At 38.0% G+C, this 13,967-nt stretch overlaps 1 protein-coding gene across 1 annotated transcript in view; it reads right to left on the reverse strand.

Annotated features, from left to right (window-relative positions):
- Nucleotides 1-13,967, reverse strand: part of LOC136250441 (DNA topoisomerase 3-alpha-like) — a 14,415-nt gene continuing 448 nt past the window's right edge. The window contains exons 4-35 of the mRNA XM_066042645.1: nt 11,551-11,626; nt 10,701-10,809; nt 10,446-10,497; nt 10,304-10,395; nt 10,027-10,148; nt 9,922-9,970; nt 9,487-9,532; nt 9,354-9,408; nt 9,080-9,154; nt 8,320-8,402; nt 7,856-7,953; nt 7,409-7,515; nt 7,083-7,142; nt 5,997-6,047; nt 5,691-5,765; nt 5,584-5,634; nt 5,418-5,496; nt 5,092-5,205; nt 4,545-4,614; nt 4,466-4,494; nt 4,299-4,357; nt 3,782-3,854; nt 3,650-3,734; nt 3,487-3,586; nt 3,291-3,364; nt 2,346-2,527; nt 2,004-2,292; nt 1,706-1,800; nt 1,512-1,659; nt 567-626; nt 219-502; nt 1-163 (exon numbers count right to left, since the gene is read on the reverse strand). Coding sequence (XP_065898717.1) covers nt 129-163; nt 219-502; nt 567-626; nt 1,512-1,659; nt 1,706-1,800; nt 2,004-2,292; nt 2,346-2,527; nt 3,291-3,364; nt 3,487-3,586; nt 3,650-3,734; nt 3,782-3,854; nt 4,299-4,357; nt 4,466-4,494; nt 4,545-4,614; nt 5,092-5,205; nt 5,418-5,496; nt 5,584-5,634; nt 5,691-5,765; nt 5,997-6,047; nt 7,083-7,142; nt 7,409-7,515; nt 7,856-7,953; nt 8,320-8,402; nt 9,080-9,154; nt 9,354-9,408; nt 9,487-9,532; nt 9,922-9,970; nt 10,027-10,148; nt 10,304-10,395; nt 10,446-10,497; nt 10,701-10,809; nt 11,551-11,626 — 2,977 coding nt within the window. The 3' untranslated portion in view covers nt 1-128. The remainder of the gene's footprint in view (nt 164-218; nt 503-566; nt 627-1,511; nt 1,660-1,705; nt 1,801-2,003; nt 2,293-2,345; nt 2,528-3,290; nt 3,365-3,486; nt 3,587-3,649; nt 3,735-3,781; nt 3,855-4,298; nt 4,358-4,465; nt 4,495-4,544; nt 4,615-5,091; nt 5,206-5,417; nt 5,497-5,583; nt 5,635-5,690; nt 5,766-5,996; nt 6,048-7,082; nt 7,143-7,408; nt 7,516-7,855; nt 7,954-8,319; nt 8,403-9,079; nt 9,155-9,353; nt 9,409-9,486; nt 9,533-9,921; nt 9,971-10,026; nt 10,149-10,303; nt 10,396-10,445; nt 10,498-10,700; nt 10,810-11,550; nt 11,627-13,967) is intronic.

Consider the following 13,967-nt stretch of genomic DNA (forward strand, 5'->3'; position numbering starts at 1 on the left):
TCACTATAAAATGTTTGTGTGATGAAACTGCAGGTATACAATATATACATATGGATTTGTTGTTGAGTACATGACCATTGAGCAAGTTAAGTATGCTTTAAAAAGTTCACTGATGGATGGTCCTACTGTCACTTTAACTGAGGACAAGTTCTTTTCGTATGACCTATAAATTATACAAGAAGAAGGTATAGTAAATACTATACCTGTGTATTACTCACCTTCCTGTTTACAAACACTACATTTTCGTTTAGCTGCAGCTCCTGTGTTATTTGTTGATCTTGTGGCATTTGAAAAATTGCTTCTTGATTTCTTTAATGGTGGCAGAAAGCCAGGGGCTCCTCCCCCAGAATGATGTGATGAAGCAAAACTACTACTACTACCACCACCATCAAACTGGTCCACCTCATCACTCCATTGGAAATGTCCACACTGACTCTCACGAGGCTTGGAGCAAGTGTAAAACTGTTTGCCCTTTGTTGGACCATCTTTCTGCACTGTTCTCCTGCAAGTTTTTTTTTTAACATACCAGACGTACTTCCATGAGATATCTTATTACGTTTACTTACTTAACTGCTTTTAGTCCACATTTACAAGTAGGATCTTGTCCAATTGTTGTTGTGTCCCCCCTGCATTATTATTAAGCATGCATACAAATGTACATAACATGTGCACACACAGAGAAAAAGCAAAGCATCTGGCAGCTGTGCAAAACACAGCCAGTGAACCAGTACTGGGATGCCTGTGCACCATTCAGGCATTCAAGCCTTGTGCAGGCAAATCCTCCTGCTAGTAACTCGCAGGACTGTCCAGTCTCACGGAGAGGCCATGGAACAGTTCCACAACGACCCTAACACTGCTAGGAGAGTTGGGAATTTGTTTTAAAATTAACACCAGGTACCCCCATTGGCGTTACAGCTGAGTGGGCTGCTTCCCAAATTTACACCAGGCTACCAGGTCCCCATTATACAACTGGGTAGACTGCAGCAATGTGAGTAAAGTTTCTTGCTCAAGAATTGAACCTATAACTTTTCAATTACCAAGCTGATAATCTAGCCACTCAGTTATTCTGCACACACGCACACGCACACACAGTAAGCTATAGTCTCGCATAGCCAGACCACTATTTCAGTACAGAGATTAATCAATTAGAGATTATAAGTGTCTGCGCTTCTTCAGTGCGGGCGCTTATAATCTCTAATTGATAAGTCCCTGTCCAAAAATAGTGGTCTGGCTATGCGAGACTACTAAACTACAAAGCACCAATGAACAGCAACAGTGAAATCTGTCACATTTGTCTAGACAGATGTCTACTTCAGACAAGTGGTTTACTGTGATGTAAATTATGCACTGAAATCATCCCTCAACATAGGTGACTGCTAAGACAGGTTCCACTGCACATATGTATATTAGTAACTCCATAACTTCGTTAATAAACCACCTCTTTATTGAGGCCATATACTATGGTCCCAACAGTGGCCCTATTAATGAGTTCCCCTGTATATGATACTAGCCTGTAGTTGTGGGAACTATCCCCACCAAAGCGAGATGGTGGTGCTGTCCCCGTGCTGTTCATCGGAGCTGCAGCAGTTGGTGGAGAGTCAGCCCAGAGGAAGAAATCACAACCACCATCTCTCTTGGAACACTTGTAAAACTGACGACCTGAGTAGCATGAAATAGGTCACAAGGAAAATAATAACCATCTCACCAAGGTTGCTGCTGGATGGGTTCTTGACAGTGAGTAAGATAGCAGGTGTACCACATGAACACACAACACAGTTATCACCAGTAGTATCCATGCCACTATAAAGCACAGGAAAAAAAGTCAAGCAAGACTCAAATTTATGTAGCCCTACCCTACCCTACATACATACATATAAATGAAACTTCTATAATTGGCCCAAAGATCAAGTCTTCGCCAAAACAAAAAATAGATTTGAAATCTTCCCAAAGTAAACATGCGTATATAATAGTACACAACTGTCAACACATAAAGCTTGTTCTACCTGGAAGAATAAGATCCTCCAGTAAACCTTGAAGTTGACAATGCTGACTGACTGCCATATCCACTGGAGGCAAATGATGGTGGGGGTCTAGGTTGGCTCCCATGACTGGTACCATAGTTTCTACTGGTGCTATTCCATCTCTGAGATGACTGGGATGAAGAGAAAGTTTGACTGATCCCATTCACACTAGTAATCACACATCCACTATCATTATCATCATTGTCATCATTATTATTGTACGGGTGTTTCCTTTTTCTGCTAGGATTTCCCCCACGGCCTCTACTAGGTCCTACAGTAATTCAATCCCACAATCAAACATCACATAACGTTTGCATCATCTACCTGGTGCAGCACTTGTGGGTGGGGCTCGTCCTGAACCTCGTCCTGCAGTGGGTAGAGCTCTTCCAGCAGTGGTTGATCTACCAGTACTTGCAGTATGTGTGGAAGTATGCCCGGGTGGTAGCCACTCTCTCAATGATAGTGCTTCTTTCAGGTCTGTATCACAACCAGTACACCCAACATACCTGCAAAGAGACAATACCAACACTGGATGTGTATGTATAAATTTTGATGTTTTTTTTTTCAGCATAAGTTGATTTACACATACAGAGTAAGCCATGATGAAAAAGGAATGGACAGCCATCCACAGGTGAAATTTGTGAGATCAAATTGATGACCTTCAAAAAGTTGTACACATACAATAGTATGGCGGTATCTCTAGTAGCTGTTCAATTAGAGTGTTTTGTGAAGTACTATGTTCTACTGGAGAAAAAATGTTGGTCCCTTATCTTGCCACGTATGCCAACTGGATAATTGAAAAGTACTCGACACCTAATTTACTAAGAAACGTCTGCATGTTAAGGATCCAGAGTTTAAAAATACAGCCCATTATCTTACATTCAATGGTTACTATACCCAAGAACAGACGTGTCACCAAGCCAACTATATGTACCATAATAATTTAGCGATATACTAAATTTAGCAATTTTAGCGATTTTGGTTTTTTCACTAAATTTAGTACACACTAAACCTGCAAAATGTATGGTTAATTAATTACATCAATTCACAAATTCATTAAATCGTTAAATTTTGTATGCGCTAATTTAGCCAATATTCAAATCGCTAAATTTAGTCACCTCAAAGTACACTGTATGCACTAATTTCAACTGGTCTGTAGATGCCTTCCTAAGCCCAGTATTTACTTTTAACTATATTAACAACCACATAATAATACAGAGTGTGTCCAATAGAATAATGTACACCACTATTACATACATAAACACTTACTCTTCACCCATAAATGGTGGTACTGATCCTCTCTTAAACTTGAACTGCAATTTCTTAACAGGTTGAGGCTGACACTGTGGATAATAAACTTGTGACCCCACTCTGAGTGTGACAGCATAGTTTGCAATGGCAAGGTCCCAGTAGCACGCATACAGTACAGCACACCCTACAAAGACTATAGCAAAGTAATTCATACCTGATCACAAGACGAATGGTGTACAGACAGATCCAGCACTGATGATGGAAAGAACTGAGCTGCTTTACAATTTGGATAAGCCAAGCAAGTAAGCACATAACTAAAAGATCAGAAATATCATCATTACTACATAGTAGTTATACTAAACAGTTCATGCACACACCATCCATCCCTCTTCTTCTTGATGGCCATGTCACTGTTCTTACATATCGGACACTTCCTCACTGGATTACTGTAGTATGCCTCATCTGTATGACATCATGTGATGTAGTGATGATGTCATCACTGGGATCACCTGATGAGGAGGATGGCTCATAAGATTGTGCAGGTCCAAAATAATGTGATAATGCCTCATCCAGTTTGTGAGCCTGTGAGAAGATGTGATGCAATATTATTGAGTTGCATTGAAAATGTATACGACTGGACATCGAAAATACGCTAGTATAATGCGTATTGGGATGAATTTGGTGCTATTGATGGCTCAAAAAGGTAATTTATAGCACAAGTCTTTATTTAACACCACAGAGCTGTACAGCCAAATACAGCTAGTTGGCCAATAAAGTACATGTATTTGTACAGTACAACAACTCTCAGAATTTGAAAATCAACCTTCACAGACATTAGTCACACTGTATCTGGCTCCATGCACAAAGAGTAAACCGTTACTACATCTAAACTTGACTTGCCCCCGTAAGTGCCCATTAGAGAAAGGTTTCTACTGCACCCTTATATCTATAAAAAGATCTACGTACTAGTTGTTAGTAGATGCAAGAAATGCTTAAATCATGTATCAATTATTGGTGCACACAAACCTGTGAGGCAGCCTGGTTGAACACATCAGTGTATTTCTGTATAGTTTCTCTCAATACATCTGACAAAAAAATTTAGTTATATGGTATGTGTCTACATGTATGTACATATTATGCACATGCATTTCACATCAGTACATGCAAACTACTAAACACACACACAAACATGCCTTCTGCTCTCTTTTCTCCCTCACAGATCCTGATAACAGTCACACAATCAAACAAATCAAGAAGATTTGACAACAATACCTCACTAAATCAGCCTCCATTTCTGCCCTCAAGAATGGCTTGGATAGTTCATAACCCATTGAGTCATAACCTAATGAATTATATAAAATCCTGCTTGAATAGACTGCTTGTTAGACTGGGTAACAGCTAGGAGAAACAATATCTGGAGCTGGATTTCAATACCCATATCATGACTTATTCTACAATAGGACTGGGACAAATAGTTTGAACATTCGAATATTCGTTTGATTGTTTACTATTCATATGCCTGACCATTAATCTCCTTTTGCATTGGTTTGATATCAGGACTGTTATTATATTTTCTTTGACCAGAACATCAACTAAAACTTAGCTTTTCCTAATATCTAATGCTAAAGAATGTTTGAAGTGCCATTCGTTTGCAGTCAAAATATTTGCATTATTATTCAGATACCAAAAATCAAAGTTTGTCCCAGACCTACAGGTGTATTCTACAATGTGTTTTGTGCTAACCGCTAAGACATAAAAATGTCAAAACAACTGGTTCATTCATTCGTGTCCTGTTATGTGTGTGCGTGCGCACGCTAACCTTCCACAAGACCCATGCCAAGTTCTCCTGGTACAAAGGAGCCATCAGACTGTACACCAACATACTGTCGCTGTTTGATTGTCTCTATGTGTTCAGCATGTGTAGCATCAGTACCTGTGTGAGTGTACTACATGTGAACACCAGATGTCTATAATACCAGTAGTTGCAGTACTATGTAACAATACGTACAACAACCTATTTATAATGACAGTACAAGCACATAAATACATAAACGCACGCACGCACGCACGCACGCACGCACGCACGCACGCACGCACACACACACACACACACACACACATGCATACACACACACAAATTAATACCTATTCCATGTTTTTCCATCAGTGCAATAAGGTCAGCTTCTTGTAGCAGTGGTGGAGCTGTAGTCTGCCCTTCCACCATCTGTAACACCACAATAATCACTAAGTGTACATACACGACTAATAATAATGTATGGTAGAGTCAGACCCAGTGAACTATAGTACACACCTCCATTGCTGTTGGCTGGAAGGTATCACCTTCTTGATACTGTGGGATAGTCTAATAGAGAAATGGAGTATGAACGTATCCAGATTTGGAACGTGGAAATCGATTACTTTAGCACTCCAAGTCTCATAAGGGTACACATCTAAATAGTTCCTGGCTGTAATGACCAACCCCTGAGTTGTGAACTGTGAGTGAGAATGAAACATGATCAATCTAAATAATTTATCATCAGTGGTCTAACTATGAACCATGAATTTTTTTAGTTTAACTCTACAAGTACAGTATTTATTACTAAAATTATTTTTAAAAGTTGCAACCACAAACATAATAGCTAGACAAAAGTTCAACAAACCACTTCACTAGGTCGTCTGTAGTCTATGAAGGGACATGAAATAGCTGGTATCTGATATACATACCCTTTCATTAGCAATATCTATCTCCACTGTAGTCTCCTGTCCCTGTGCATCCTGTCAGTGAATACAATACAATTATAAGTGACATGCTACTAAGTGAGGGGTATGTTTGTGACCAGATTTTGGAAAATCAATCACTTTGTCATGTGTGAAATAAATAGAATTTAGCACTTTACTGTGTTACCGTAATAGTACATATGTAGCTATTTATTTCAGGTAATTCAAGTACAGGCTAAGAGTTTACTCAATGTGAAGTTGATTGGTGCTTAGCAATGCTTTATTTCAACCATAAATACTTGAGATGTCAAATGTGACAAAGTGGTTGATTCTCCAAAATTCAGTCACTATATGTCACCCAGTCTGGGAAAACCGGTCTTATCGCCTATTTAAAAGTATCGAGAAATGCCAGTTTTAAGTATTTAGTGTGTTGTAGCTTGCCAATGGTTGAAGCTAGGTGTAACAAATTTTCACACATTTTATACCAATTCCTTACCTTCCAGAGCATCCACTATGCAAGTAGCCAACAACTAAGTTTCCCGCCATTTTAGATAGTTTTTGAACAGAGGTTGACTGTATCAGGTGAGCTCCAAAAGGGGAGGGAGATGGGGGGCTGGATGGAGGGCAAGAGGTTGTTCAAAAAATTGAAAAGGAAGGTGTAGGGATGAACTAGGCCAAGTTATGGGCCATTCAATTCAGGTCTCAAAACTGGCTAAAATAAGAGGAAATTCACAGCAGAGGTATTTATTCAACACCACAGAGCTGTACAGCCATATACAGCCATCCCCACACTGGCCAGAGCTCCATTAAGGCCCCACACCGCACGTACGGATCGCCACTGAGCTTGGGAAAAGCAGCCAGCAAAACCGTACCACTCAAGTCTAGCTGATTTTGATTGTGAAATTAGATAGTTTATTCATGTAGCTTTGTGTTCTGGTGAAAAATCGAATCTGCTGACATTGGCAATAAGACCGGTTTTCCCAGACTGGGTCACGTATGTTCGTTATGAAATATAGATGCAATGCAACATGCACGCATGCGTGCACACACACACACACACACACACACACACACACACACACACACACACACCTGTGAGCAGCAGGCTAGAAAATGTCTCACAATGAACTCATAAATTCTCTTTTCATTTCCCTGAAAAATGAAATGCCACATGTGAGAATTTCAGGTTGCCACTAAGCAAATTTCTTTATGCAATAGCTATTCCATTACATTTTAAGTTTACAGGACTACTCCACTCAGCACCTTTAACCAACTGATACACAAAACCATCATAACACCAAGCCTGCCTATAAATGTAATAAATATTTTGTGGGCCAGTTGCTTATCCCTAAAACCTTTATAACAATAAAATAGGAACATGATCAGAAATTCTATCAGTACAAACACCCAACACATACCTCCAAGTTGGTAGCATGTCTTACTGGGTGAATAGGAGGATGAGCATTGTCTGTTTTGTGACCCTGACGTGGGTTAGGTCCATCAGTCAGAACCTGATTAGCAAATCCTATTGGGAATGACTAACAGTGATATTATGTAGATGCACAGTGCAGTCCATCAAAATAACTGCTGAAAAATGTGGACACCTTGATAATCAGGATACCTGCCCATGGACCCATTTATACACATATTGTATTCAGACCTCTGAAGTCAGGACACCTTCCTAATAAGGACACCTCCCTAATAAGGACACTTTCATAATCAGGACTTTTGGCCATGGTCTCATTTGTACAAACATTTTAACCCTGAAATCAGGACAGTATGTAAGAATACTTCAACATGATCTTAAGGTAGAAGGTATAATCAACAATTCCCTACAGAATACTCTAATAGAACATACACCTTACCTCCCCATGCACGGTCTACTGTTTGAGCTTCCACCACACTACGCAGGTCAAAAGAGTCTGGAAACATGTTTGTCTCTGTCCTTGGATAACTGATATACCTACATCAATTAGTACAAAATTACTGTACATATAACCAGTGCTTTAATATCAATAATCTATGTAAGGAAACTGTAGATTGAGCTAATATTGTGGACTCAATGCTAGTGGGCTTCAAAAAACTTTATTTTTTTAAAAAACAACATATGACCACAAGAGATAGTTGAGAGATACTGTAACATACGTATGCATGTCCTGGCTCTGTGCTGCAAACAATGTAATACTTTTAAATGGTATCAGCGAACATTTCTGCAAATTCTAAACAAGCTCAAGACAAGCATTTGTAATTAAGTCTCATGCCTTTAATTTGTGACATAAGATACCCAAACACTTCATCCACTATTCTTTTAGATCAGTTAGCCACTCACCCTCGAGTGTAGAGTTTCTCAGTTATTCTCATAGTCTCCTTAGCATTGATCTTCAACTTACGAGAAACTGTTTTCTCCAATTCCTACATACAACACCCACTGGAATTACCTATGTACACAGGTACAGTGGAACCTCGGTTATCTGAAACCCTGGAGACCATCAACAGATAATTATAAAGTAATTCAATAATTGACACAAAAAGCATAACCAAAGAATACAGTTGAAGATACTCTAATAGAAGAACTAGAATACTAATACAACAATCACTTGGTATTTGGATCCTGTGGCCCAGACAACTGATGTCCAGATAACTAATGCTCCACTGTACTACCATGCACTACTACAACACTGGTGATAGTATAATGCAGACTCTACCCCCATTGGCTGGCTGGCATTGCAACTTTACGGCCTTGTAGTGCTCCATAATAATCAGCAAATACATATTTAGCCAATATTTTAGCAATTTTGTATGGGGACACAAGGTCCCATATTGAATAACAAACTACAATGGAACACTTCTGCCTCTCTAAACTGGCCAACTTTTAAATTGCTACAAAGAAGTTTCCAATAGCAGTATCAAACTTAATGTTTGGCTGTCATGATGATATAGGATATCAAGAATCTCCTCTCTAGTTTCTAATATGGACTCTTGGTCACATGACCATTATCAGTGCCCTCCCACTAATACTAATAATAGTGGCTAATCTATAACTCGTGAGGTAGAGCTCTGCTTGAAATAAACAGTAATCATTACAATACCACTGTGTCAAGAGCCACTGGCCTCCATTTTGATTTTCTCTTCCTCTGGATAGTGATCACCTTAGCAACAGGATCCTGGAAAGAGATGAATAATAACAGCCACTGAGCAATCGAAAGCTTGAGTTTATATATATGGTCTTTATACATTTATCACGTCTTTACAATAAGTGTGAGTGTGTGAGCATATCCGTGCATATACGTGTGTGCACTTGCATGCAGATGTGTGTGCGTGCGTACGTCCATATAGAACAACAAGTAACATACGCATACATACCTCCATACATATCTGATAAATCACCAAACAAGCTGTGTGATGGAAAAGTCGTACCCTACAGTATACGCAATAATAAAAATCCAGTAATTTTTGTTATAACCCAAATACAACTATAACTACAGTATGTACATACCTCTTCCAATTGAACTCACAACTAGCCTCTTGGGTGGTATGGGTAACTGGAGTACATGAAAACAATAGAAATAAATACACAACCTGGTGTTGAAATAATTAAGTTTTTTTGGGTAACTGTTGTGCTTCTTTTCAAAGACTCTAGCAGCAAAAAAAATCTTGCAGAAAAAAAAAAAGGTCATTATATTTGTGGTTTGGATATATAGCTGTTAGCATAAAGTGGCCAGCCCTGTGCTACCATCAATGATGATTATACTATAAGCAATATACTCTAATAGAACAGTCAGGTGATCACACAATTGAACTTGTGAATATTTCTGTTTGACATTTTGTGCCACTCAACACTAAATTCATAATTTATAATACCAGAAACATATATATAATTACCATGGCCAGTAGGAGAGGCCTACATACACCTCAAGTTCTCTTCACTTACCTTTAACCTTATAAAATGTTTCAGAAACAAATGCTTGAACTTGCTTGTACTATACAAACAACAGACACTACATTCTGTTTTTAGATGCCTAAAGGATGAGCTTACCCTGTCCACCACAAATCCCAGTGTGGGGAACTGGCAGGGACCATAGCTGATAGTATGGCTGTTCAATACTGAGGGGAACACTTTAGTGAGTCGTAATGTCTGGAATCGAGTGAATGCACAACCTGTAAGAAACATGTGCAATTCAAAATACAGACTTGCAGATGTGTGTTTGTGTGCACACTGATCTGACATGGCATGTACGTATGCATGCATACTCATGAATACGTGTACTTCAAGTACTGACACTTAGAAACATTTATAAGCCATGCCTTCTCACCAATTCTTAAATCAACTTCTTTCCTTGTATCCACTGCCTGTGACACCCTAACATTCAGCTGCTCCAAGTTCTGATAAGCTCTCTGAATTGATCTACATAAACACAACTCACACTCACCACCTACACACATAAGTCACTTCACCTTGGTGTAATCTCTGAGAATCTTGCTCTATGAATCTGTATCCTTGGTCGAACTACACAGTGAATTAATTTCCTTAATACATGCTAAAATATTAGGAAACACATGATACAGTTAATGTGGAGTCTCAAAATAAGGAAACCGACACTTAGCTAAGTCCTAAAGCAAACTTACCTGGATACCTACAGTAGTAATCAGCTGGTCAGTCCCAAGGCATGATCATGTGATGCACATTAAATGTGGTGTCACCCTACTTACCATTCTTGCAGACTTCAGTGATCTCCGAAGCAATGTTCTCCCCTTCTCTGTCACCATCTGTCCACAAGATGAGATGTTGACATTTCTTGGCCTCTTGTTCAAGTGTTTTCTAGAAGACCAAACATTGATTAGCTATGCAAATAAAATCAAGTATCCTGTAAATTTGTTCTGTCTTTCTATCTTAATATGATAAAAAGAACCACTTTTGGTGTGTGTGTGTGTGTACGTGCGTGCGTGCGTGTGTTAAAAAGGGAGGGATACCTATTATGTGGGATTAAAGACTGTATGAAGTGTTGTCACAACACCCCCACCCAAACATCCTCCCCATTGTGTTTAAAAAAGGTGTTAAAACTGTTGTGTTAATTGATATAGATTACTCAACTAAAGACTAACTACAGGTAGTTGTAGCAAACCAAAAGCTATATAGAGTGAACAAATTTGAATGGAAGTATCTACAAACAGCATTAACAACTAGGTCTCAACCCACAAACAGGGCTTACAGTAATACATCAGCAACACTGCATATGTTTCCCTACCAATTTTCACATGAAATGATTTTTAACAATAATTGTAATCAAACTGAGTAAAGGGTAAATACTGTTTTAATAATCAAGTATCCAGCTCAAAAGTATAATCTCTTACAACATACAGTACTACAATAAGTCTGATTGTTCTATTAGAGTATTTATCCATAAATGTTCAACTATCTTAAGGTTGATCATAATCACACTTCTAGCCCAAACTCTTACGACAGCAAAAACAAAAGAGTTGGTTCATAATATTTGTGTCAAACTGAATGTTCTATAGAGTATTTACTGTTACTCAGGAGACGTGACTGCATAATTCTCACCTTAATGGGTAGGAAGTTGTCAGGACAATAGTTCATCACTTGAGCTGTGAACAACGACCCTGGTGGACAACTATGCCTGAAAAAAACACTCACATATTCACTATATACTATATGGACACAAACACGTGTATAATGTATATACATATGAACATAATAGTTATGTACATAGATATGGCATGTACACAACACAAACAGATAGGTACAGTTATCCAGATCTGAATACCAAAAGTGACTGTTCTATTAGAGCAATTGAACAGAGCTCTGTACATACTAGACAGTGTTGGGCAAGTTACTTTTTAAAAGTAACTAGTTACATATTACTTGCAACTGAACTATTTAGTTACAGTTCATATTACTCATAAAATAAAGTAACTATAATAATGTTACATATTATATTACTTTGTGTCCACAGCCTTAAGCTGTCACATGTGAAACTACCACCTTATCACATGACATGATTTCGTTGTTGGGCAATGTGCAAATCTTGGTTATAAATAAGAAACTGGTGAATAAGCTTCATTCAGTAGGTTTCATTACTTTGTTGTGGCTAGGCATTACTCAGTGGATTACTAACGAGATTAGTAACTTCGTTACTTGTAGTAATAATATTACATAATATTAGACTCGTTACAGTAACTTTATTACTTAGGTAACGCGTTATATTTGTAAGTAAAGTAATTTGAGTTATATTACCTGTTTCTATAGCGTATTTTGTTATATTACTTAGGTACCACAAAAGTAATAATATTATGTAACGCGTTACTCCCAACACTGATACTAGAGTTGCAACGATACAGTGTGTAGATGTATCGATATATTGCCTCTGGTGTATTGCAATACAGTGATATATTGCATGATACAAAGTGGAGTCTAAACAATGGTCTGTGTCATTTTTTAAGGGAAATAAGTGAGCTATTTTTTTTCTTTCAGAAGCATTGCATACTCTTCAGTTTAACCACACACACATACACAATGTACAATAATTCGATTGTCAGTCATGTTAACAAGCCACAATATGTCGATATATCACAATACGTGATATATTGATACAACTTTGTATCAATACAGCGATATTGTCTTACAACAATATAGCGATATTGTCTTAAAACAATACAATATGCGATATATCAATATATTGTTTAGGGCTAAGCAATAGTATCGATAGTGCGATATATCACGATAGTAGGGATATCACTATCATGATAGTTATGATAAGCTCAGATCTGCATTAAAATAGTATTAACAACCCTTCTATACTGTTTTACAGTTGGTATTACCAGCTTTCTTATAAAGGAGTGGCATGTAAAAGCTTTACCAAAGTCCATATTCATCATCCTCCCACGCAGTTAATTAACAAATGTCCTGTGCATGCAAAATAACTTTCTATATGACTGCAAATCATAGCTATACAACTAAGACTTTGTTAAGAGCAAAGTGTTTCATAAACTATCGGGATAGTATTCACTATTGCGATATTTAATGAGTAACTATCGTGATACTAAAATTTTTACTATCGCTCAGCACTAATATTGTTGCATCTCTAGTACAGGGCCGGAGCTCAGAGATTTTGAGTGGTCAGGCCATTCATGGACTGCAATGGAGGTCATAGTCATGCACACTACATTTTATTGATTTGAAATTTAAATTAGATTAGCTACTGTAATTTTTTTGTGGTGCTAGCTACAGCATGCATTAACATGCTAAGCTAAGGAAGTCTGGGGCATGCTCCCTGGGAAAATTTTTGAAAATACATGTTCTGAAATGGCATCTGGAAGCTATTTTACATACACGGTCTCTTTCTGCTTTTTAACACCAAGAATGTATCCAGGTAATTTTGAGCTACTGTATACCAATTAATTCAATTTAATATAGCTATTAGCTAGTAGCTAATTTTACTTTCATTATACAAAGTGAGTTTAGTTCTTTTGAGATACAGAAGCAATTTTGATTGTAATTGATACATGCATTATCAATATACTATTGTGCAATTCTATGCAGATGGTTCACTGGAAAGTAATGTGAAGACAATTAAAATAGACATAATGGCTTAGATCAACCAGACTGAACCGGTGTAATAAGAGTATGATATTTATTGTATACTGAATGCTCTATTATCACGATGACTGTTGTATTAGAGTATAATGTGATGACTGCTCTATTAGAGTATCTCGATCTTTTTGCAAATTCAAGTGGCTGAAAAGTGGTCCGGCCAATGCCGGACCGGCCGGACCGTGGGCTCCGGCCCTGCTCTAGTATATACATCAATGGACTTCATTTAATCAATTCACTTATTCGAACACTGTAAGGACAACAAAGATACTTGCACAACCGAGGATTAACTGTATTAAACCCTTGAACTGATACAGATCATACTCTAATAATACACTCACTTACAAAAGCACAAGTGAACTATTGCA

The sequence above is a fragment of the Dysidea avara genome, chromosome 3 (genome assembly GCF_963678975.1).
Source record: "Dysidea avara chromosome 3, odDysAvar1.4, whole genome shotgun sequence".
In the NCBI taxonomy this organism is placed as follows: domain Eukaryota; kingdom Metazoa; phylum Porifera; class Demospongiae; order Dictyoceratida; family Dysideidae; genus Dysidea; species Dysidea avara.